Source organism: Betta splendens, chromosome 19 (assembly GCF_900634795.4).
Source record: "Betta splendens chromosome 19, fBetSpl5.4, whole genome shotgun sequence".
Taxonomy (NCBI): Eukaryota; Metazoa; Chordata; class Actinopteri; order Anabantiformes; family Osphronemidae; genus Betta; species Betta splendens.
Window position 1 is genome coordinate 2,985,598 of NC_040898.2, and position 25,303 is coordinate 3,010,900.

Below are 25,303 nucleotides of genomic sequence, written 5' to 3' on the forward strand. Positions count from 1 at the left end.
GGTCTTAACTGCTCCACAGCATAATCTTAGAACCTGATATTGAATTCTATCCAGTTCCTAAGGCAAAGTTATACTACCTGACACATATATGATGATCACTGATCAAATCAGTCCATTATATTTTGTCCTCATAGCATCTGACCCCCAACTACGTCCTTTCAGATATCTCATTATATATAACACCTTTTTACTTTTCCCTACAATTTCCTTTATATGCTCCCCCATGTCAAATTCTTATCTATTCATATCCCTAGATACTCATGTGATATTAATGAATAACAAAAAATAAGTTTGATCTGATTACTTCTTGATTTTTTTGGAAAAATTTACGACTTTAGTCTTCCCTACAGAGAATCTAAATCCCCATTTTATTGCCAATTTTTTCATCTCATTTATCGCCTCTTGCAGCTTCCTGTAATGTACTCCTCATTTCTCCCTCTCTTCCACATTACCCCATCATCTGCAAATAATGCCACCCCCACTGATTTATCTACTTCTCAAATATATTATTTTTTATAAAAAAAAATTATCGGGCTGATGATACTACCCTGTGGTGTTTCATTATCCACTGAACAACCTTAACGTATTTCCTTCCCTACCTTTACCACTACTTTCCAATTTGTTAAAAATTCTTTAATCCACCCACACACCCTGCCTCCTAGCCCACACTAATATACTTTTCATTACCAGCCCCTCCCTTCACAGTCTGTCATATGCTTTCTCTATGTCAACCAGATGTGTTTAATGAATTCTAAGATAATGTAAAGCTAAAAATACTCCATACTACATATACAGTATTTTTATTGTTCCACAATACAATCAATTTTATACCCCCCAGCCCTCCCATATATGGGAGAAATGGTCCAGACTGGATCCCTTTGAGTGAGTAAATGTCTAACATCAAATTAAACAGTAGAACATGGGCTACAGCACTATATGAATGTATTTTGGGTCTAACAGCCTCAGTAAAAAAAAAAACAACAACAATAATTGCACCAAGGCCATAAAACGGTTGGGTGACTCTCACTGGCTTGGAGTCCTGTCAATCCTAGGTTGGTGTTTTCAGACCAATTACATAGTTTCTAATCAGTAAAATGACACCTCATTGACCACAGTCAGTTGTTGCTAGGCAGAGATATGGCTACACAGACACCTACCCTCTGGTGGACATATGTAACAGATTTGGACAGGCTGGACAATTCCTTGAAACTGTTTATAATTAGTCAGATAGCTATAAATAATTGTTATGTGGATATACTGATCACTTTTACTGCTATTATATGTGCTATTGACATTTTTATATTTACAGTATGTCCTGCTTCACTTCATCAAAACCTTTTTGCTCAGGTTTGCTGACTAATTGTGATATGATTATATGGAGGTTAAAGGTTGCTCAGGCCTGTATTTACAGGGATATTTATCCTGAAAGTGGATTATTCTTTAGACAGAACTTAAGAATTTCATTTTTAATTTTATTATTCATACATATTGCATTAGTAATACATTATGGCACCAAGAGCATTCAAATAGACCTTATGGTTGCAGGAATATACCCATCTTTAACATGGCTATGCCATCTTCTGGAAGACCCTAGAAAATAGGCCTGGGGATATAGGGAGCATAGAAACCGCAACAGTGCACTAAAACCTCTTCCCTCGCTCCTGACTACCAATAAACTTTCCAAAGTAATTTCCTTTAACCTAGTTCCCTCTCCCTATTGTATTTTCCACACAACATTATAACATTCTCTACTTCCTCCACCTTCCCACAGAACTCACACAACCTACTCAGATGCCTCCCTATCACATACAGCATACTGCTTAAATAGGAATGCCCAATTCCTAATCTGCTTAACATTACTTTACCTCTCTCTCTCTTTTCAGCAAATCCTCCACACTCCCCCACCTTCTTTAGAACTTTATACAGCTTCCTACCGTTATCCCTAGTCTTTATCCCACTCCTCTTGCCACTTTCCCAGAATCTTCATCCACACTATGCTTTTCCCTCTCCTCTTGCCAACTTTATGTCTCCTTCAATTTTCTCCTTCTCAATTGCTTTCCTTGCCACTTTATCCAACCACTCATTTCCCGTGTTGCCCACATGTCCTGGAATCCACAGCAGCACTCCATCCCACCACTCCCAGATAGTAACTCCAAATCTTTGTGCAACAAATCCTGATGCTATCTTTCACTTTTTGCTACTAATTTGTTTAAGTGCTGCCATCAAGTCAATGCAATATTTTGTCACTCACATTTCTTGCATTTTTTCCCAATACATAACACCATATTACTGTCACAAAAATTACGGAGGCATTACAGTTTTTATCAGTCGCTTTCCCGCAGCCATCCAGTGAAACAACACATTCTCTTAACAGTTAACACACAGGTCTCCAATGTCATAATGACACGCTTTGTTTGCAAAAGGCTATAACCGTGTCAAAACATTAGAAATATGAAGCAAAAACTCATTTTGTCTTTAAACAATACAACTTGCAACCAAGTATATGAACACATCCAATCAGTCATAAAACAGTGGACAGCAAAATACAAACCACTGATCTCAGTGTGAATCAGTGCATCATTGATTGTCATTGAAGCCTGTTGCTCTTTGCTGTCTTTGTAGTTTATGTCAAATTTACCTATTAAGAATATAGGAATTGGATCCAGATGAAGAAATGCTTTTAATTTATCTATTTATCCATCACATTCATTTTTCAAACTGTGGAAGAAAACTGAAATATTGTAAATATTACAGAAAATACATGTAAACTAAAATACAGTCAAACCTACTGGAGGATGAGACACAGCCACTGTTGATACTCAGTCAGCTGGTAAAGAACAACACAGACCTGGCATAAAGACTGATAGCAAATTGAAGATCTTTGTGGAGAAGTGTCAAACAGGTGCTATCCTCCTGAGACCCAGCCTATACATTTGTGTCCTCTGTGGTGGACATTGGTTTTTGATCTATAGCTTTTGACTCATTTGAGCTACCCTACTAAGTCCTAGCCTTTCCAACGATATCTCATGTGTTTGGGTGGGATGAGGGGAACTTTGTTTTTATGCTGAGACAAAATGGAGGCAGTAGCAAAATGCATCAGCTGGGAAAAGAGTCAAATATTGTTAGGTATTGTTATTTTACTATAATAATCATATATTTACTTGATCATGAACATGTCAGGAATTATAAACTGGAGTCAAAGGTCAGTTAAACATTTTGCTAAGAAAAATACTAGCCAATTTATGAACGTCAACTGTAATGGACATGAGAACAATTTACTCTATGTTTTTATTTAATTTTCTGTCATAAAACACATTTTATTGTGGGATAATAACCATAAAACTCTGCAATTGTACACTGTAGCAGCAGGCAGAAATGAGGCAGAAAGAATTATGTACCAAATTGTTGAGAAACCTTCAGATCTGAAATTGTCAGATGGGGAAATTTCAGTTTCTGCTGCTGGAGAAGACCAAAAAAGCTCAAAGGATCAGGCAGGAGGCTCATCAGATGAGAAAACAGACAAGAATGAACAGGAAAACTGTCTTATTATGAGAGATCAATAGAATAGAATAGATAAATAGATTGATATATACATAAGAGACTGTATTTTGATATCCAAGCATTATTGTAATTTTACAGTAAATTTGTTCTGTTGTCCATTACAGAGGACATGCTGTAAAATCTAAAATAAATATATTTTTTTAAAACTTCTAAATTGTGAGTTGTTTTAACTCCAAATAGGCAGGAAATCACAAAAAATTTAATTGAAGACACTTTTTTTTTTTTGGTTCTCAGGAGGCTATGGTAAATTCATGCTGGTGTTACTGGTTTCTAATAGTTCTAATAGGAACAAATGGTTTTCCTTTCATGACAAAGCAAAAATTATGGAGTTTAGACTGTTTGAATTATGTCATTTTTAACTGTTTTGCAAAAAGGAGGAGAAAATCCAATGTCAATCCATTGAAAACAGGTTTACACATTTGCTACACGTGTCTGATACACTGCTGTAATAGTGATGAAAATAAATATATGAAACCTATGGAACCTAGTTATGCAAAACAGGTCAAAGCAACAGATAAAAACTGCAACTGTATTACTTTTACCAATAAATACCATCTTAATAATAATTAACAAATAAAATCATGATGCATGTAGTAGTGGGGATACTAGCAAAAGTGAAGTTATTCTTATTGCAACAAAAAAAAACTAAAATCAGAGAAATTATTAGATATTAGTATTAGATATTTACAAATCTAACAAGTGCCAAGGAAGAGATTTATATTTGTCCATAGTTCTTTGTCTCCTTAATTGTATAAGCGTTTGTTTTATAATTGTGTTGCTTGCGATTAAGGTTTGTGTTTATGTTTTAATAACCATTATGCACCTTGTTTTCCAAAGTCAAACAGTAACCATGGAGATGATCCACTGGAAGAGTTCAGTTCATTTAGGAGTCCATCTTTCTTCCAGTATCCCGTACATAACGGAATTACAGGTTATTTCAAAATCCAGGCCCAGGCCTTTCAGCATGTACAAAACTTCCTGAGCTCTATAGCAGTTAATTAAAAGATGTTGCAGAGTCTCATTCTTGTTGCAGCGAATCATGGGACACTGCTTTGTCGATACGTAGCAGCTCCATGAGACCACAGCTCTGAGTGAGAGTCTACGCCCAACAACGCTCAACGTTGCGTTTATGTAATATTATCATATTTTTTGTAGTTTATTTTAACATATTCAAAAACAAATATTGACTCTTAATCAATATTATCACATAATAATAAGAATAAAAATAAGAATAACCAATGCATATATGTAAGCATGATTTGTTTACGTCACAGCAGAACAGCACAACAAAATAGATACTTACCTATATAAAATATTTACTTAAAAAGGCACAATTGTTATTGTTCGTAATATTAAAATTAGTTAGGATTTAAATTAGGGGATTGCGCTAGGGGGCGGTAATGAAACGTTAACATTGCCATCCGCCGTTAAACAAAACAGAAGAAGAAGTAACTAACGTTAACTTGAGGTTTCCTACTTATTTGTTAATGGCTGTGCACAAAACAACAGAAATCGTGAGTATACTATAGCTCAACCGCAGCCGCTTTTAACACAGTATTAGCTGTTTTTCCGTTGACAAAAAGGTTCTGTCGCTCTTCGATGATAGTTCATGGTTAGTTTATGCACAGTTACATGTGCCCAGCACCAACGTACTCACTGAAAATGGTTTTATTAAGGCGCGTTCCAGTAGCGTTCAGTCTATCTAAAAGCAACAGTCTAATCTAATGCGCCTGCATCGGTCGTCTAGCACCGCGATTAAATGAGCGGCTCTTTTCCATAGTCAAGCCGTTGCTAAAGTTGAAGTGCGATATTTACGGTAACTGTTTCGATCCACTGAGAAGAGCCGATAGACTTACTCAAGTGAAAAATGGAGATGCTGCTAGGACTAATGTCTTAAGGAAACAAACAGTAAATTTAAGTAATGATGGAATTCACAGTGTATGTTTGAAAATATTGGCTAATTTAATGTATAAGAAGGCAATTTCCCTCTATTCTAAAACTTGACTTTGAATAAAATGAGTTGCTCAAATTAGTACATTACCTTTCCTTCATGGAACACTACCACAACGCACGAACTAATTTTATACCTTTGGAGTAATCCATTAGTAAAGTATCTTACAGTAAACAGCCTTGACATCAATAGTTCCTCGAATTAGTGCATTGCAGTCCTTCTTAGGACATCATAGGCTACTACCACAACAAATACGAACTCATTTTACTATATAGTTTTGGATTAAAGTATCCTACAGATAGTTGAACTGATGTCAATGACCAAATTTGCATTTTTAATTACATCTTTAATAAAATAAGTTCTTCAAATTAGTACATCACAGATTCTTCAAAGTTCTATTAAGTATGTCCTATGTCACTACTACCACTGATACCACAAATATCAGATCATTTTACTGTATATTTTATGAGTAAAGTACTACTCAACTGTCATATGGTAAACAAACAAAACACCAATGACCAAACTTTGGTTTCAAATAAATCCTTTCCCTTAAATTAGTAGATTATCACTCCTTCAAAGTACTACATATTAGGCCAGTTGCATTTTTCCCAATATATTTCATTTGTATATTTACAAACATACATAAATTCTGTCCTATTTTAATTATTGCATTTGCAGTAGGCTAAATTAAGGATTAGATCATTTCCGTTGTTCGCTGTTAAGAGTTTCACATCCCTTTTTAGTGGCCTCAAGGATGATGGCCTGACGCCATATGTGAAAAGCAAAGTGCCATGAAACTCACTGTAGTAAACAAAGCTAATCTCGTAAGGAAGCATACAAAAAACTGCAAAATTTAGGAAACTATGGAATTTACTGTGTTTGTTTGGAAATATGCCGATGGAATGTATAAAAATGCAATTGGCCTCTATTCTAAAACTTGGCTTTGAATAATCTTCGATCTTAATAAAGCGTGTTCCTCATATTACTATGTCACAGTTCCTTTACAGTTCTACTTAGTACTTTCATAGACTATTATCACAGCAAACATCCAATAATTTTATATATATATATATATATATATATATATATATATATATATATATATATCTGTGCTTCAAGGAGAACTACATCCTCCTAGTAGTATTTGACATAGACAACCATTGTGCAAAGTGCGTTGCTTCAACGCCTATAGGATCAGGGCCTCCCATTACCAACTGGATAAGGTTTTCCCACCTTCTCAGGAGGCTGAGGTACTCTTTAGGAAATCACTGAACAAGCTGGACAGGAAGGCTAGCTCTGTCCTGGGTTGTCCACCGCTGCATCAGATTAGGCAGTGGAGGCTCTGTGCAGCTCCTTAAGTAGACACTGATCGACCCCCAGTGTAGGATGGAGCAATACTGCAGATCCTTCATTCCCATCATTCTTACACTGTACAACTCAACAGTCTGACAGAAGTGAGGTCTGTTAAGGGCTATGACAAAGCAGCTCCTGTTGCAATGATTCCTTACCTTCTCTTCCTGCAACAACCAGAGCTGCTCCCAGTGATCCGCTAAATATTACGAAAAGTTCCTTTGAAATTGAATACAATGACACTCACTTACATTGGGAAATTCTTGTCATAGGTTGTCATAGTCATAGAAGTCATACATTTCTATATCTATTGGATCCCTAATCTTCTTAAAAAAACATTGAAAATTCCTCACTGTAATATGAATAAAGGTTGATCTTATCTTATCTCACAATCAGGCACGCTGTTGGTCATAAATGAACATGAGAAGCTACAGTGACTCTATGAGTGATCTGGATGAGCAGCCGCCTGTATGTGAATTCCAGTCTGCGCCACGTTCCAGCCAAACTGACAGCTACACAGAACAAATTGAGTTGGTCAGTTTAAACAACTCTGATGCAGATGATGCAGCCGTCTCCTTTCACCCACAATGGTTACAATGGCTCATGCCTCATACCTCTTGCAATCAACATCAGTAGTGATTCTGATGATGATGCACCTTATGTTCCTCTGGCACAGAGGCTCAAACAGAGACAGGATAATGAGATTAGCACCTCTTATATTGTAACCAATGGAAAAGATGCTCAGCAGTATGTGTCGCCCAATGTGGCCAAGTCATATTCCTCTTGGCAGGATGACATTCAAGAGTCAGGACCCGCACCAATCTTCAACCAAGGGAGAACAGTCAACCACAGGCTCCCAGATTTTCAAGAGGAGGTAGCAGCAATTCAATGGCAGCAGCCACTAAAGCCTTTTTGTAGTGAAAGAAGCACAAACATGTCTCCTGTCAAAAGAAAACCAGCCTTGCATACAGTGGAGGACATACAACCCTCCGTAGAGGAGGATTTGAGGAGAGCGCTAACCAGGGATATGCTGCAGAGGGAGAAGAATCCACTCAGGCAGGAACAAGAGAATCAGAAAGCAGTGCGGAAGGGCCTAGCAGAGGCTGCCAAGGCCATGAGGCCAGAGAACTGCATTAAGCACATTGTGGTGGCTGTGGACCCAGGTAAGGGAATAAATATTGACATACTTGGCAGTGTACAAGTGAATCTTCACCCTGGACTCTGCTTTGGCATATTGGTATCTGAAAATGTACTGGAGGTTGCTTTTTAGAATACATGGTTCTAAAAAATGGTTGTACCTATCGGCTTGTGCTTATAATATTGTTGATTATGCACATTTTTGTAGCTCTCTTACAGCTGGAAGGAGGTGGCACTCTGCTGGCATCAGTGCAAGTGCTGGGTTGTAGTTGTGCTATAGAGAAACAACCTGTTCCACGAAGTGTAAGCTGGATGAGAAGGGTTGTCTGTGCACAGGTGATCATGCACGTACACACACGGTTTCCTCTTTGTATTGCTTAAATAATTTAGGTGAGTTATGGATTTATATTTGTCACACCTTAATGATAATAATGTGACCTTAATGTGATAACTTTAAACAAATAGCATATTCCATGAAGTCAAAAAGCAGTTTTATGTGTACCAATTTCGATATAAGAAATTAGTGACTTGCTCCTTTTGTCACTCAGCCAGTTGATGCATTGCTGGTACCAGAGCCTCTTGTTGTGATGCAGATGACGGTGGATGATTTCATCACTTTGATTCACAGCTACATTCAGGTGGGTGGTACAGTACCAGCGGTGTAACGTTTCTGGTTCCAGACACTTTAGTTTAGTGATGGTGATGCATCCCTAGGTGAATTTCAGAATACACTTAATATAAAGAGAATTATGAGTTTCATCATTTATTCTAAAAGTAATTATTTTCATTTTAATAAATCCAAACATAACTGTATATACAAAGTAAGGATACATACTTCATAGTCAATGTCCCCCACAGTTACTGTGTCCTACTTTTTTTTTCTATTTACCAAGGGGTCTAACCGGTATACATGTCAATACAGTATTACAATTTGCAATCAAATGGATGTTCAATATCTTAGCAGACATCATTTATTGGGTAACATGTATGTGGCAATGGGAGTCCATGCATTTTATTTGAATGGTCCACCTCTTGACATACTGTGTCAAACACAGAAAGAGCTGTGTGGCAGGTCCATCTCTGATCCCACTCTGACATCCTGGGTGCAAGAGCAGCAGAAGCGCAGCCCTGGAAAGATCCTCAGCCTGGTTGTTATCAACCTGGAAAAATACTACAGGTAATAAAGAATAGAGTGTAACGTCATTCAATTTGGAGCTGTTCTTAATTCACTGAAACAGGGCTAAATTTGGGACTGATTAAGTGGGTGGAGTGGCTAGAGAAAATGTGACTTGTGGAAGTTTGAAGTATAGCACTCGATAAAATGGTAGAAAATGACAAGGAATGACACTTAGTCCCGTGCAAGCCAGCTACTGCACCCAGCAGCTGTAACCGGAATCATCGATCAATTACATTGTGGCAGAACTAGAAATGGTGTAAAAATGTGTGAAAATTGAAAATGTGTCAAACACAATGGTGCAGCCACACTGCTGAAACGGAATGTCCTGAGACATACTGTAATCTTTCTCTGGTCTCAGCTCCCAGAAGTCACAAAGCCGGAAGAAGTTTGTAGAGGATGTCGCGAGTGAGGACCAGGGCAGAAGAAAACCAGTAAAGAGGAAAAAAAATGGTGGAACTGGGCAGCTACCTGAGGTGTCCCGAGTTGAGGTAGAAGAGGTGGGTCAGTTTGCTCGAAGACACAAGAAATGAAAATGAAAACCCTAAGTCTCCCTCAAGGTCACTGTGGTATGACACAATTACTCAGACCTGTGACTTTCTAATTTTATGAGAGTATTCAGGCCAAAATTGAGGTATAGTATTTATGAAATATAACAGAGGAACTTTAACATCTCGGCCATTTGGCGCAGTGGTTAGCGCTTCATGCACCCAGGTGGCGGGCTCAATCCCCTCAGAGAGGGGTTGCATCAGGATGGGGATACAGAAGTAAAAACTTCCCAAATCAACCATGAGAATCATTCGCTGTAACCACCCCTGACAGGATAAGTGGTGCATTGTTTCACTGTGCAGCGATGCTTGCACATTCAAGGCCTTCATGGATGAGTCAGCATAAGAAAACCTACCTGTGTCCCCATCATAAAATCCATCATCAGAGGTATGCAACAGAACTTTTACAAAAGCCCAATATATTTTGAAAATAATTGATGTGGACTGATGAAGTTAAAATAGAACTCTTTGGCCACAATCAGCAAAGGCATGTTTGATAGAAAAAAGGAGCAGCCAACTATTAAACATGGGGGTGGATCCATCATGCTTTGGGGTTGTATTGCAGCCAGTGGCACAGGAAACACTGCACAGTGGAGGGGAAAATGGATTTCACTATATACCAGTATATTCTGAAAGCAAACTTGGCACCATCTGTAAAAAAAACTGAAGCTAAAAAGAAGATGGTTTCTTCAACGGGACAATGATCTTAAACATACCTTAAAATCTACTACAAAAAGATTTTAAGAGATGCAAGTTGAAGGTTTTGGAATGGCCAACACAATCCATTTAAGATCTACCCAAAAATTTGGATGCACAGTGACCAAAGAATATTACAGAACTAGGAGCCTTTTGCAAGTAAAATGAGGGAAAATCCCAAGTACACGAATTGAAAGACTTTTAGCTAGCTATAAAAAAACGTTTGCAAGCTGTGATATCTGCCAGAGGAGGTGTTACCAAGTATTGATTATGTAGCACAACATAAAAAATAAAACTCACAAAAGTGTAAAAAAGTGTATCTCCTACATTAATTAAAAATTTTGAATGTTTGCTTAATGAACTTAGCCAAGCAACAAAATAATTTAGCTTTGTAATATGTAATGTACTTTTTGCATCTAATAACAACTAAAATACTATAATAATTGCACTAAACCCCTTTAAAACCTAAATAAGATAATGTTTAGAAATTTAGAAAATAAAAAACACCACCAGATTGAACCAGTGTGAAAAACAGTCCCAGCATAATGAGCAGATTTGAGTAAACGTCTCAAACTTCTGAAATATGTTAATGTATAAATTAAGGATAATTCATTTACTGCTTATATGTCGGTTTTGTTAATGTAGGCCTTTGGGAAGTAGTGAGCCGTCCCTACAGAAATGAGGGACCAAAGAAACGGATTTCATGTTACAGTTGTTGTTGTTGTTATTATTATGTAATGTTCTCTAGGCAGTGGTACATCTTCAGCTTTACACTGGTGTCTCTGTCCACTTCTTGTCGACCTGGAATGACTTCTCCAATCACATCACTTTGACAACCAAAGCGGTTGCAGAAGCCCCTTTCAAGTAAGCAATCTTAGTTCTTCTCTATAAAACCCTTCCTTTTAGATCAAACAAGACTGTCTTTTATGCCCTTTTGATTTTAAGGAGAGAGAAGGATGAGACTGGCTTCTCTTTCTACCTTGAGAGTGAGTGGGCAGGGGGCCAGCGGGTGGATAAAGCTGGCAAAGGCCTGCTACAGGTGTGGAAGAGACAGATCCAACAGTTCAACAAAGTCAGTTCTGACATGGCCTCAGCCATTGTGGCAGCTTACCCCTCCCCACACCGACTTAAGAAGGTAAATCCACTCATGGTACACAATCAAAACTGAAACGTATGGAGACCAAGCAACAGCAACTTATGAAATTCATAATTTTAGCTTTTTCCTCATTTTATTACATAGACATCTCATCATTTGTACACAAAAAACATTCTGTTGATATAATGTAAACAAATTGATAAAATACGGAAACATTTTGTTGATACTTATAAAGACATAAGACCTTTTAAGAATAGGAAAAAAACATTAATTGTCCCACAGTGGGGAAATTGCTTCACACAACAGCACAGAGCACAGTACGAAGTAGAGAAATACAGCAAAGTTGTGTTGGCACAGTACAGCACTATGTGGGTATAGAGTTATTGAAAGAGGTATTGCATATTGTTTAAATATGAATCTTGCACCTGTTTGCACAAATGTTGCACAAAATAGTTATTGCAAATTTTATACATATATAAATATTGCATTTTATATTGCAATATTGCATCGAGTTTGCATGAATATTGCACAGAGGAGATTCCTATATACACCACTGATGCAGTGGGTAGCGGGAGGTAGTTAATAGTTCTGATTGTATAGTCTGATAGCAGCAGGTAGGAAGGATCTGCAAAATCTTTCTTCTCTCACCCACCTCCTGCATGGTGTTCAGAGTGCAGCCCAGGACAGAGCTGGACTTTTTGATGACCCTGTCCAGTCTCTTCCTTTTCCTCACTGTTATGCTGCTGCTGCAGCAGACCACACTGTGCACAATGGCTGATGCCACCACAGAGTCATAGAAGGTCTTCAGGAGTGTTCCCCTCACTCCAAACGACTGCAGTCTCCTCAGGAGATAGAGTCTGGTCTGACCCTTACTGTACAGTGCCTCTGTGTTGAGTCCAGTCCAGTTTATTGTGCAGATGCACACCCAGGTATTTATAAGTGTCGACTCTCTCAATGTCCATTCCCTGGATGTCGGCGAAAATCCACCACCATCTCCTTGGTTTTCCCTGCGTTGATCAGGAGGTAGTGGTCCGCAAAGTCCCGAGTGAATCCTCTATACTTTTCATTGGTGATCAGACCGAAAATCGCACAGTCATCTGAACTCTGAGAACTTCTGCTTGACATAGCTGTCCGTGTTGTGTCTAAAGTTTGACATATAGAGGGTTAAGAGGAAAAAGGCCAGTACAGTCCACACCCCACACTGCAGGTCAGAGTGTCAGACACACAGTCCTTGGCTCTCACAAACTATCACCTGCCCTAAACTGTTGTAGGCGAATATTTTTTCGAAACAAGCTACAGAATGGAATTCAGTTTTAGAAGCAGATGCATACAGAGAGAGGTGAAAGCTCTCTGTGCTGACAGAGATCTCAGATGTTGTTTGTCGTGCGTGTGCATTTGCGTGTGTGCATGTGTTTATATAGAGCCCGCTCCTGATCAGTGCCTCTCTGCTGCCTTTCTAGGATTTGTTGATATCAGCCACTTCTCCTATCTGTCGGTGGTACATACCGTGCAGGGATTAGTTCTTCAGTGAGGGTTTCTCCTTTTTTCTTCCCCTTCTTCTCTGGTTTCTGCTTTCATATTCACTAGGCACACCATCTGTTGGGGCAATCTTACTGATGTACTCATGTAGCTTAGTTGTTTTATTCTGGATAGTGGCTTTGATGCTCAGTAATCAGCAGCCTCCTTCTTTCCGCTTATTGTACAGTCTCAGGGTGCTGGATTTTAGGTAAAACCCTCCATGCATTGTAAGGAGCTTCCTTGTCTTGATTTCAGTGGCTTCCATCTTCTTTTTTGGTCAGCTTATTATGCCAGCGGGGTACCTGATGACCAGGAAGAGCGTAGGTGTTGATTGCCTCCCATTCAGCTTCTCAGGACTTGCTTTTACCCTTTGGAGGTACTTAGTGGTTGCTGTTTTCCTTGCAGGAAAAACTACTCATGTAATGATCCATGTGCCTGCTCATCTTGGCTGCTATGTTAATAACAAAAACCAATAACAGCAAAACATAATTTATAGGTTCCATCATCGCTTATTATTGCTAATATTGTAAATATTATAAATATTTGGTGGCCTGGTAGCTCAGTTGGTGGAGCACAGAGACAGAAGGTTCGGGGTTTGGCTGGCACCAGGTATGTCCTTGAGTAAGACACTTACATTTTATTGTGACATTGTGTGTGGCATATGACGAATGAAGGATTATTATTATAATTATTATATTGATTTGTCATTGCAGCCCTATATTGAACCTATTATGTTATTAAGTTAAGTCTGCAAGACGACTGTGGCTGAATACAAACATTTCCAGTCATTGGACATATTGGAATGGATTTTTGTCCTGTGTTCCCAGGCATACAGCCTGTGTAAGACTGACGGCGACAAGATCTCTCTGCTGTCTGACCTTCTAATACGCAGAGGAGAAGGGGTGACCTCCACAACTCGTCGGGTTGGCCCAGAGCTTTCCAAACGCCTCCTTATCATGATGAACTCCTGGGATCCTGAGCAGTTTCTGGACTCCACAGTCTGATATATTTTGAATATGATTAATGATTCCTTTTGTGGTCAAACAGTTTGTTTCTCTGTTCAATTTACTACTATTTCATTATTAAAGAGCATTCCCTACATTCACCCATGTTAACTATGCTTATTTATAGACATTCTGTAAACACAACCCTGGCTATATATACATATATCATATATATATATATATATTTGGTAGATTCCATATTGTGGGGAATCTATTGGAAGATGTGCCACAGGGCTTTTTTGTGCACAGTTAACAATATTTTTTCTCATGTCATATTTTGTAACCGTTGCAAGCTCAGGTTGGATGCAGAGTTCCCCTATCACTAAGTACCTGGTAAAAGGCATTAATAAGAATGCACACTACATTTCTAGTGGCAAAAACTTGAGAAACCGCTGAAGTGGATGTTTAATTGTGCAGTATTTTTGCAGATAAACTTTGCCAAATGGTTGGTACATTTTTATAGTAATGTCATTAATGTCTGTTGTACAAGTCTGTTTAATATGTTGTTTTAATTCATCCATTATAAGAACACATCACAAGGCCACAAACAGTATACTGTAGATGCTTACACTGGACTGTATGTCTTTGGACTGTGGGAGGAAGCTCATATACCTTGAGAAAACCCACGCAGGCATGTGGAAAGCATGCAAACTATTCTCTCTACACTTGACAGTGCAAATGAGCGTACAGGTAGTACAAGTTACAAACTGCTTTCCTTACGCTGCAGCGGAGCCTTTTGTCAACAAGCTGGTACTCTTGGTACTCAGGCCAGGTATTAATATCTGATTTAAAATTGTCATCTATAGGATAAGATAAACCTTTAATTGTCCCACAGTGGGAGAAATGTATTTGTTACTGTAGCAGTAAAGCAGAGAAATCAAAGAATAATAATAGTAATAATGCAGTACATACAAATCATAAGTTATAAAAATATAAGTTGCTTATGTACCGGTACATAGTTGCATAGGTTATTTCACTCTGAAAGAAAAGGTTCTTGCACAATGTGCTTAGAGTCTAGTGGTTCACTGTGAGCAGCTCTGATTGTAGAGTCTCCCTGCAGCTTCTGGTTCAGACAATTAGGGTGTAACAGTCTCTCACTGAAGGAGCTGTTTAGAGACGCCACTGTACAGGGGGTGGGAGTCGTTCTCCAGCATAAATGACAGCTTTGCTACCATCCTCCTCTCTCTGACCTCCTCCTCCTCCTGACCTCTCCAGTCTCCTCTATAAAAGAGGACTGAGGCCACCACAGAGTCATAAAAGATCTTACTATAAGTAATGCTCCTTGCACTCCCCAAGACCAAGACCTCAGCCTCCAGTAGGAAGAGTCTGCCCTGTGTTCTCTTGTACAGTACATCTGTGTTGTGTCACCAGTCCAGTGTTTCAGGTGAACACCCAGATTATAAGGTTCTACTCTCTCTGTTTGAATCGGGTCTCTGTATTCTTTGTCCCTGTCATCCATGATCAGGCCGACAATGACCAAGTCATAGAACATTTGCAGATAACAGGTTTCCGAGCTGTTGGTCCACTCCCATGTGCAACAACGTATCACTCAGTAGCAGAGGCTGGATGGTGTTAAAAGCACTGGAGAAGTCAAAGAACATGACTCCTACAGAGGTCCCAGCCATGTGGTTAATAGAGCAGCCTGGCATGTGGATTTGCATACACAACCGTTCAGAAGTTTGGGGTCACCCAGACAATTTTGTGTTTTCCATTAAAAGTCACACTTTTATTTACCAGCATGAGTTGTAAAATGAATGGAAAATATAGTCTCATTGAAAAGGTTAAAAATAATGATGTGTATTTAAAAATAAAATAAAAATTAATCCTCAAACTTTGCTCGTGTGCCTTTGGCCTGCAATGCTGTACTCTAATTGCAGGCATGCAATTGGTAATCAAATGGTAATCAAATCTCAGCCCTTTCTGAGACTAGGTGGTGTTGCTAATTCACTTGGCACTACCACAACCCTCACATTGCCCCAACAGCACAGACCGGCTGAGTGTCCACAAAATGATTCTGCCGGGGCAAACTGACGGCTGAGGAGCCAGTTGGGTTCCGGTGCCAGTGTAGATGACCCTGAGGAGGGAGGTGAATGCACTGACACACACACACACACCGCAATGAAGACACGCTTTCACATACATTCACTAATGACGTCACAGCCGACAGCAATGAAGAATGCTTGCTATGCTCACAGCTGACAGCAATAAAGAACGCTTACTATGCTTAGATTCAGAAATGATTTGGTAATGTTTGTCAAATTTAGAAAGAAGACGGCAGAAACCACAAGGCACCTATGTGCATCTGAATGAGCCACACATGCAGTTTCCGGAGATAACATTGATGATAAATGGGGAACAAATCACTTTTCTAGTAGATAGTGGAGCTACACACTCTGTAGTGATGACTTAAAGTTTTTGAACTATGCCAAAAATGAGTGGGAATTATGTCTACAGTGTTGGGGCTTCAGGTGTAACAGTAACAAAAATACTTAAACAAACCTTTGACATGTCTCAGACCAGATGGTACCACATTCAAACATACTTTCATGCTTTCTGATTTGTGCCCGATTAATTTGTTAGGGAGAGATTTGATGATAAATCTGGGCATTTCTCTAATCTTGTCCCCAGGAGGATTGAAGGTCACCACAGATGCAAATACAAATTCAGAAGGAGTGTTTGTGTATTGTGGGGCGAGTGATTTACTGTATGCGTATGAGTGTAATTTGCAACAGTATGTCTTGCGTGAACAGTTAATGTCTAAAGCGCATGCGTTAGTGAATCCAGGAGGAACAGACTACATGGATCCAGGAGAATTACACTGCACTATCCACGTATCACAGGGCTCAGATAAACAATAACAACAGTGGACAACTACGTTGTCTGACAAATTGACCACGGGATATCTGTACTAGACAAAGCATGACTGTGCATTGTCCGTCACTCTTCCACCACATTTAGACAAACTATGACTTGTTTTCTTCTGCGCCATACATTTCTTTCACTAAAAGTAGATCTGCAGACTGGAAAGACTTGGGACAATTTGTATCAAGATGCAGACGCATGACTGATTGGCAAGGCACACCTGAGGAAACAGTTTCGTAGTCACCCACTGGTAGAGTATATAAACACAGTTCTACCTCTATTGTACACACAATTCGGGTGGTGGTTCCATTCCCTCAATGTGAGAATCACACATCTTGCCATACACTGCTCACTGATACTGAGTTATCATCAACTCCTGCTTTGGCAGAAGTGCCACACACCTTGTGGGCCAAACACAAATATGATGTAGGCCTGATCCGTAACTGTAAACCAGTCGTAGTTACACCCAAGACCACATATAGGCCGTGTGCAAAACAATATCCGCTTAGACAGGAAGCTATAGGCGGCATAACCCCACTTTTTAACTCACTAACTGAAGCAGGCATTATCATACCATGAGACTCCAGTCTCTGCTGCACACCTATCTTTCCTGTGAAAGAAGTTATGGAGAATGGAGATTTGTACAGGATCTACAAGCAATGAATGCTACAGTTTAACCCAGAGTGAATAATGTACCTAATCCTTACACCTTGTTATCACAGGTGCCACCTGATGCGAAATGGTTTTGAGTTGTCGATTTGGCAAACGCCTTATTCAGTGTTCCCGTTCATCCAGATAGTCGATTCTGCTTTGCGTTTCAATTCAAAGGCCGTACGTGGACATAGACCAGGCTGTTTCAGGGGTCGGTGGAGTCACCCACCATCTTCAATGAGGCACTCAGACGGAGTCTTGAACACCTTTCACTTACTGCGGGAAGTGCTTTGTTGTAGTACGTGGATGATATCATTGTCTGCAGTCCCACAAAGGATCAGTTTGAAAAAGACAGAGTGTTTTTTTTGAAACATTTAGCCGCTGAAGGCCACAAAGCTAGCTTTCCAAACTTCAGTTTGTCCAGCAAGAAGTTACTTTCATTGGACATGTTATCACAGCAGCTGGGAAATCACTCTCACCCAAAAGAGTTAAAGCCATCCAGACCATCCCAAGGCCGCTCACAAAGCGACAAATGATGTCTTTCTTGGGAATGTGTTCTTATTGTCGAAACTTTATTCACAAATATGCTGTTCTCGAAGCACCTTTGAGTGCTTTCATTCATGGAAAATCATTGCAATCTCATGACAACATTCATTGGACTCCTGAGGCAGAGGCAGCCTTTGTAAATTTTATGCTCACTTTGCAGACTGCTCCAACCTTTGGTCTTCCAGACCCTACTTAACTATTTGTTCAGGTTGTGGATGAAAAAGACAGGTGCATGGTATCTGTACTGCTACAAAAACATGGTGGAAAACTACGACCAGTCGTTGACTTTTCTGCTAAACTTGACCCTGTGGCAGCCGGACTCCCTTGCTGCCTGAGAGCAGTGGCTGCTGCTGAAAAGTCTGTGCTGGCCTCTAGAGACATCGTAGGATATTCTGATCTTGTGCTGATGGTTCCTCATTCTGTCTCTTTAATCTTGCTTGAACAAAAAACATCTCATCTATCAGCTGCTCGCTAGTTACGATACCACACTGTCCTCTTAGACATGCCTAACATCACAGTTAAACGATGCACTATTATGAATCCAGCTACTTTGGTGCCCACTCCCGAAGACACTGAAACCCACGATTGTGTTGTTTCTCTCCAGCAGGTGTGCACGCTGAGACCTGACCTTCAGGAGATACATTTGACCCCTGATATTGTGCTTTTCACAGATGGGTCTGCTTCCAGAGACCCTGATACTGCTGCTCCTTTTGTGGGCTATGCAGTTTGCACAGAGTATGATGTTCTCTAATCCGGTCCTCTGCCATCTCATCTCTCTGCACAAGCAGCAGAGTTGGTTGCACTCACTGAGGCTTGTAAATTGTCTAAAGACAAAACTGTCACCGTTTGGGTTGATTCCAGATACGCCTTTAGTGTGACACATGATTTTGGAGCTCTGTGGAAACAGACATTTTCTTAAATCAGAAGGTAAACCCATCTCTCATCATGATAAAGTTTCTGACCTCTTAGAGGACCTATCCTTTTACCAAACAAATTGCTGTGTGTAAGTGCACAGCACACACGACAGGATTCGACAGGATGTTTCCACAGGTAACCGCAGGGCAGATGCAGCTGCTAAGGCAGCTTCACTTTTACCACTCACTCTGACTGCTGTTTCCATCACTCCTTCAACCCCACCTGATTCTCTCTCTGCACTCCAATCTTTTTCAACTCCACAGGAACGAGCAAATTGGAAGACGTGTAGAGCAACGTTCTAGAACGTGTGATCTCTCAGCGATTGACAGCGGCCTTGCCAGTTCCAGCCCAAGGACCAATGCATTCTCTGGAACCGGGTGACTGGATTGTGGTACGGGAGCACCGTCCAAAACATTGGAAGGCTCAGAAGTGGGTTGGACCCTTCCAGGTGCTGTTGACCACACATACGTCTGTGAAGGTTGCAGAGAGAATGACGTGGATCCATGTGAGCCACTGCAGGAAGGTTCCAGAACTGATGTCAACTTCCAGAAGACATCCCAACAGCTGTCTGCCAGGACGACGGCTTGGATCAACAGTAACACTCTTGTATACAAGAGGCAGCGTTGACCAGCACAGTGGGAGAGGCACTTTAAGTGCTTCTTTGCTGCACCGGTGATATACACTCTTAGCTTAGCACATACTACACGTTCCTGAGAAAACACATACACGAGTGACTTTGGGTCACCTACGAGGGAAACTCATGGCTACACGTTTGTACAGTCCAATAGTGTCTCTGGTGACACAGGGGAGGGAAACCTAACGATGATAACAAAACTCCCTGTGACACTATAAGGACCAGTTGCTCGGGTGAACTCCATACAAACTGGTTGGCTATTGCATTGACACTCTGGACGAGGACAAGACAGCACGCAGCAATAAAGGACTTTGAGAAATACTTTGTGTTGTTGCATGACTGATGATGACTGTGCTACAGAAATGTTCTCATGGGACAAAGAACACTGTGAGACTTCATCTGATACTAGTGATGACTCTGACACCGAAAAAGACTTTGTGTAAATAGTGATACTTATGCTCTCTTATAAACAATGACTGTGTTCTATTATTTTGCTAAGCTTTATCATCAGAAGTGCTTTCACTTCTACAAAAACAGCTCTTGCACTTTTCAGTGAACAATTTATGATGATAGCTACTGAAAATCTTTGTGAATTTGGCTATGCTGATGTTTCGGTGTTCACTCTTTGTGTTGATTAATAATAATCAAAGGGGAGGGAATGTAATGGAAATTTCATTTATGTGGAAGTATTTTCTATTGTGATAGAACTTATATGTAATCCAATGAGTAATGTTATTTGTTCGATGTGTTATGAAACATTGCATTTAGCATAAGATGATCAAATCTATCAACACTCTGTTCTTTGTATGTTACATGTTTCACTGAGTTGTTACATTTTGATTCTTTAGCAACAATGGAGATATTAAGGGAGGCACAGAGAGAGAGATTTCTCTCGCAGGGCACCTTTTTCTGTGTACTTCTCTTCATGCAAGAATAAACCAACAGAAAGAAAATGTTGATTGACTCTTATTAATTCATCAGTCCCCAACATTTTTTGCCTCTACATCAAGTGAAGATCAAGTTTTCCTAATGACATGGATATGTGTAGGGTTTCATAGATTAACTGTGAGTAGTACTTCTACTTTGATCCAATCACCAATGTACTGTATGGTATGCTTTCCAACAGTTGTTCAGGTTTACAGACAGAGGTGGCAGAGAAACATGACACCAATACTGGAAATAGTTATGTCTAAGATAAGATAAGATAAGATAAGATAAGATAAGATAAGATAAGATAAGATAAGATAAGATAAGATAAGATAAGATAAGATAAGATAAGATAAGATAAGATAAGATAAGATAAAACCTTTAATAGTCCCGCAGTGGGAAAATTACTTCTCACAACAGCAGTACAGATATCGAGAATACAGCTACAGAACAGTTTGTGTTGGCACAGTACAAAGCAGTAAAGTACAGTTGGAGTGAGTATGAGGTCATTGCAGGGTTATTGCACAGTAATGGGTATAAGATTTGTACCGGTAACAGTATACATGATTGTTCACAGATTTACACAAATATTGTGCAGAGCAGGTTGCTATATAAACAACTGATGCAGTGGGTGAGTGACTGTAGTGGGACGTGGTCAACAGTTCTGATTGTACAGTCTGACAGCAGCAGGTGTGAAAGATCTACGATATCTCTCCTTCACACTGCGAGGGTGGATCAGTCTGCTACTGAAGCTGCTCTCCAGAGCAGACAGTGAGTCCTCCAGTGGGTGAGAGTCCTGGTCCATGATGGGTGTTGGTTTAGCCAGGACGCTTCTCTCACCCACCTCCTGCATCGTGTCCAGAGTGCAGCCCAGGACAGAGCTGGACTTCTTGATGATCCTGTCCCTCACCATGATGCTGCTGCTCCAGCAGACCACACCATACAGGATGGCTGATGCCACCACAGAGTCATGAAGGTCTTCAGGAGTTGCCCCCTCACTCCAAAAGACCGCAGTGTCCTCAGCAGGTAGAGTCTGCTCTGACCCTTCCTGTACAGTGCATCCGTGTTATGAGTCCAGTCCAGTTTATTGTTCAGATGCACACCCAGGTACTTGTAAGAGTCCACTCTCTCAATGTCCCTTCCCTGGATGTGCATCGGTGGGATGACAGCAGACTGCTGTCTGTGGAAATCCACCACCTCTTTCGTTTTCCCTGCATTGATCAGGAGGTGGTTCCGCTGGCACCAGTCCACAAAGTACTGAGTGAGTCCTCTGTACTTTGCATCGTCATCATCGGTGATCAGTCCGACGATCGCAGAGTCATTAGGGAAACTCTGCAGAACACAGCTATCCGTGTTGTGTCTGAAGTCTGACGTGTAGAGGTTGAAGAGGAAGGGGGCCAGTACAGTCCCCTGTGGGGCCCCACACTGCAGGTCAGAGTGTCAGACACACAGTCCCTGGCTCTCACAAACTGAGGCCTGTTTGTGAGATAGTCCATAATCCACTCCGTCAGATGAAGGTCCACACCAGCCTCCTCCAGTTTGTGTTTCAGAAGCACCGGCTGGATGGTGTTGAAGGCACTGGAGAAGTCAAAGAACATGATCCTCACTGTGCTGCCGGGCTTCTCTAGGTGAGAAAGAGCTCAATGTAGAAGGAAGATGACGGCGTCGTCTACTCCTATGCCGAGTCGGTAGGCGAACTGCAGCGGGTCAAGGTAGGTTCCCACCGCAGAGCGGAGGTGACCCAAGACCAGTCTCTCCAGTTTCTTCATCAGGTGTGATGTCAGAGCCACTGGTCTAAAGCTGCTGGGGTCTTTGGCGTGCGGTGTCTTGGGCACTTGCACCACGCAGGAGGTCTTCCAGAGCTGTGGTACCACCCTCAGCTTGAGGCTCAGGTTGAAGACATGCTCCATAACTCCACACAGTTCGCCTGCGTAGGACTTTAGGAGTCTGGAGCTGATGCCGTCTGGTCCAGCTGCTTTCCTGGCCTTGATCTTCCTGAGCTCACTTCTCACCTGGGTGCTGGAGAAGGATAGGGGTTGAAGGAGTGTCTCAGTGTGGTGTGAAGTGAGGGGGTATTGTTGGGATGAGTCACCAGTCTGCAGGGCTGAGGGTAAAGGGCTTTGTGTAAAGGTGTGAAGAGCTGTGGGGTCTGGTAATCCAGTGGTATGAGGTGACAAAAGGTTTAGAGGCAGCTGCTGGGAGGTGTGAGTGGGTGCTTGGTCAAACCTATTAAAGTATGAGTTCAGCTCGTTGACCCAGCTCAGGTCCCCCTCAGCCTGTGGGTGTGGAGCTTTGAAGCCCGAGATGGTTTTCAGGCTTCTCCACACCTCACTGACATTGTTCTGCTGCAACTGCTCCTCCATCTTCCTCCAGTAGTTGGCCTTCCCCTCATGGATTTTCCTCCTCAGCTCCTTCTGCACCCTCCCCAGCTCCCCCCTGTCCCCTGATTTAAATGCTCTCTTCTTCTCCTTTAGCAGAGCTTTAATATCAGGGGTGACCCACGGCTTGTTGTTGGTGAAACACCGAACCCGCCTGGAGGGAACAGTGTTTTCACAGCAGAAGTTGATGTAATCCGTTACACAGTCTGTTATTGCGTTAATGTCCCCCCATGTGGGTCGCAGAGCTCCATCCACAGTGGTGTTAAAACAGTCCCTAAGAGCCTCCTCACTCTCAGCTGTCCACCTCTTCACTGTGCGGGGCACCACCGGCTGCCTGTGTACAACAGGTTTATACATAGGCAGGAGATGCAGGATGTTGTGGTCAGCTCTTACCAGTGGTGGGAGGGAGGATGCAGTGTAGGCCTCTTTAGTGTTGGCGTAGAATAAGTCCAATAAGTCCAGGTCAGGTCAGGTCACATACTGGGTGTATGTAGGAAGAGCAGCTGAGGGAGGTGCATGGTTAAAGTCCCCAGAGATCAGGAAGAGAGCAGGGTCTCAGAAGCTGTGTCAGCGTTAGCGGAGGGTGGGACAAACACAGCAATTATTGTAACGTGTGTGAACTCCTGTGGCAGGTAGAATGGCCTCATGCCCACCGCTAACAGCTCAATGTCTCTGTTACACAGCTTCATTTTGACAGTGCAATGTCCTGGCATACACCACCTCATGTTCACAAGCACAGCCAGGCCCCCTCCCTTCCCCCGCTGTTCTCCGTTCCGCAAATTGTCCAGTTTGACAGTCCAGTCCGGGATGAGTGACGTTAGCCAGGTCTCCGTGAACAGCAGGACGCTGCTCGTTCTGTACTCCAGCTGGTGCCGTGTGAGCGCCGCAAGCTCGTCAATGTTGTTGGGAAGAGATCTCACGTTCCCCATGATGACGGAGGGGACAGCGGGCCTGAAGCGTCTTGTTTCCTCCCGTCGTAGTTTTATGGCGCGGCGCCCACGTCGGGTCTTCACCAGCACCTCAACTGTGATCTTGTGTCTGTCTCTGGGCAGAACTACAGCGCTGTGCAGCGTGATCAGCTGCTCCGCGGTGTAAACAATGCGCGCTCTGGCCCTGACGCACATCGTAGCTTTAAAAAAAGAGCGTTTGTACTGCATACTGTACAGGTTGTGTACACTAATGCTACTAACAAAACACTAGAAAGATAAACTTAAATAAGTGAAGAAAGTAATAAATAGAAGTAAGAGGACAGGAGCTGTTGTGACCAGCAGCCAGCTCGACCGGCGCCGGAAAAAAACAAAAAAACCAAACAAAAAAAACAGTCAGTCAGTCTCAGAGTATATCTACAGTATGTGCCTGGATCACACATCACTGCTCCACCTGGTGGATCAATGCGCCATTGCTACAGTGCACATTTCTCAGGAGATGCTTAGGGGGCGTTACCAAGGCAGCTATTCATTGAATATGTCACAGTGGGGGATCAGGGGCCTTGCATGGGAATTAGTGAGACCACACTGAAGTCCTGCTGAAACCCTGCTAAAATCAGTCAGCGATTCTGCTACTACTGTGAAGTGAGAGTCTTTTTTTTTAGTCCACTGCTGCAGAGTACCATCAGACTGGACTAAGTGAGGTTTTTATGAACGGGGTCCAGAGTGTTTGTGGGGGAGCAACAGTGCAGTTGAAAAGCAGAGGGTGCAGTTAAGGATGGTAGGTGCTAGCAGTCAATATAGGATAACCCTGTTCCACTGTTGCCATGGTTACTCACCAAAGGGAATAGACCCTAACCCTAATCCAGCCCGCAAACTTTGCCCTTCACTAGGAACACGCCTGCTGTTCAGATGCAGCAGTTCTCATGGAGCCAGTATTCATAGGGTTCCAGAAGCAGCACGGGTGGGCTGTACCAGTCCTCTGCGTCAGCAGAGCTTGCTTAGCTGCAGGGCTGCTGGTCCAGTCACTGTTCCACCGTTGGCTACCCAGGAGGCCCCTCTACTTGAGAAGGTGGAGGTCCCCCAAGTCCATGGTGTTGGCCAATCGACCGCACAGGGAGAAGATAAGAAGGCACTGGTGCTGGCTGTGGAGAAGTTGCAGAAATAAAGCCACCGGGGTGAGCCTTGGGCTATGGGCCCTTCTCGTGTTGTTTACTGACCTCATCTGGATAGTTGAATAACGTACACCAAGATGGATTTCTTTTGCTTCTGCCTTTTCTTTGAAGACTTTATTGATGGTGGTGGGGATAATCTTGCCACTGGTATTTCACTTGAGGGTTCAGGGTAAGACGAAGACTGTGGATACTTCACAGAGTTCTGAACAGGCAACTGAGGACTTGACAGGGGTGAGGGAGACTTTCTAGGGCTT

The 25,303-nt window shown here is 41.7% G+C and overlaps 1 protein-coding gene across 3 annotated transcripts; it reads left to right on the plus strand.

Moving 5' to 3' along the window:
• The first annotated feature begins 4,917 nt into the window (after positions 1-4,917).
• eme1 (essential meiotic structure-specific endonuclease 1) lies at positions 4,918-14,136 on the plus strand. 3 transcript variants are annotated; one of them, XM_029134442.2, is made up of 9 exons: positions 4,918-5,075; positions 7,259-8,025; positions 8,208-8,335; positions 8,548-8,637; positions 9,055-9,176; positions 9,535-9,673; positions 11,166-11,281; positions 11,363-11,552; positions 13,859-14,136. In XM_029134442.2, the coding sequence occupies exons 2-9, from the start codon at positions 7,416-7,418 to the stop codon at positions 14,033-14,035; spliced, it is 1,572 nt and encodes a 523-aa protein (XP_028990275.1). In that variant the 5' UTR covers positions 4,918-5,075; positions 7,259-7,415; the 3' UTR covers positions 14,036-14,136. The 3 variants fall into 3 exon arrangements, with proteins under 3 accessions (XP_028990275.1, XP_028990277.1, XP_028990276.1); XM_029134444.2 differs by having other exon boundaries at positions 4,933-5,075; positions 7,653-8,025; XM_029134443.3 differs by lacking the exon at positions 4,918-5,075 and having other exon boundaries at positions 6,655-8,025.
• Positions 14,137-25,303: the final 11,167 nt, after the last annotated feature.

Bases quoted from the DNA above. Each gene is read 5' to 3' on its own strand.
- eme1 (XM_029134442.2), top strand. From the start codon at position 7,416: ATGCAGATGATGCAGCCGTCTCCTTTCACCCACAATGGTTACAATGGC. The intron at 8,026-8,207 runs GTAAGGGAATAA...ACATTTTTGTAG, and splicing joins TGTGGTGGCTGTGGACCCAG to CTCTCTTACAGCTGGAAGGA. The intron at 11,282-11,362 runs GTAAGCAATCTT...TTTGATTTTAAG, and splicing joins GTTGCAGAAGCCCCTTTCAA to GAGAGAGAAGGATGAGACTG.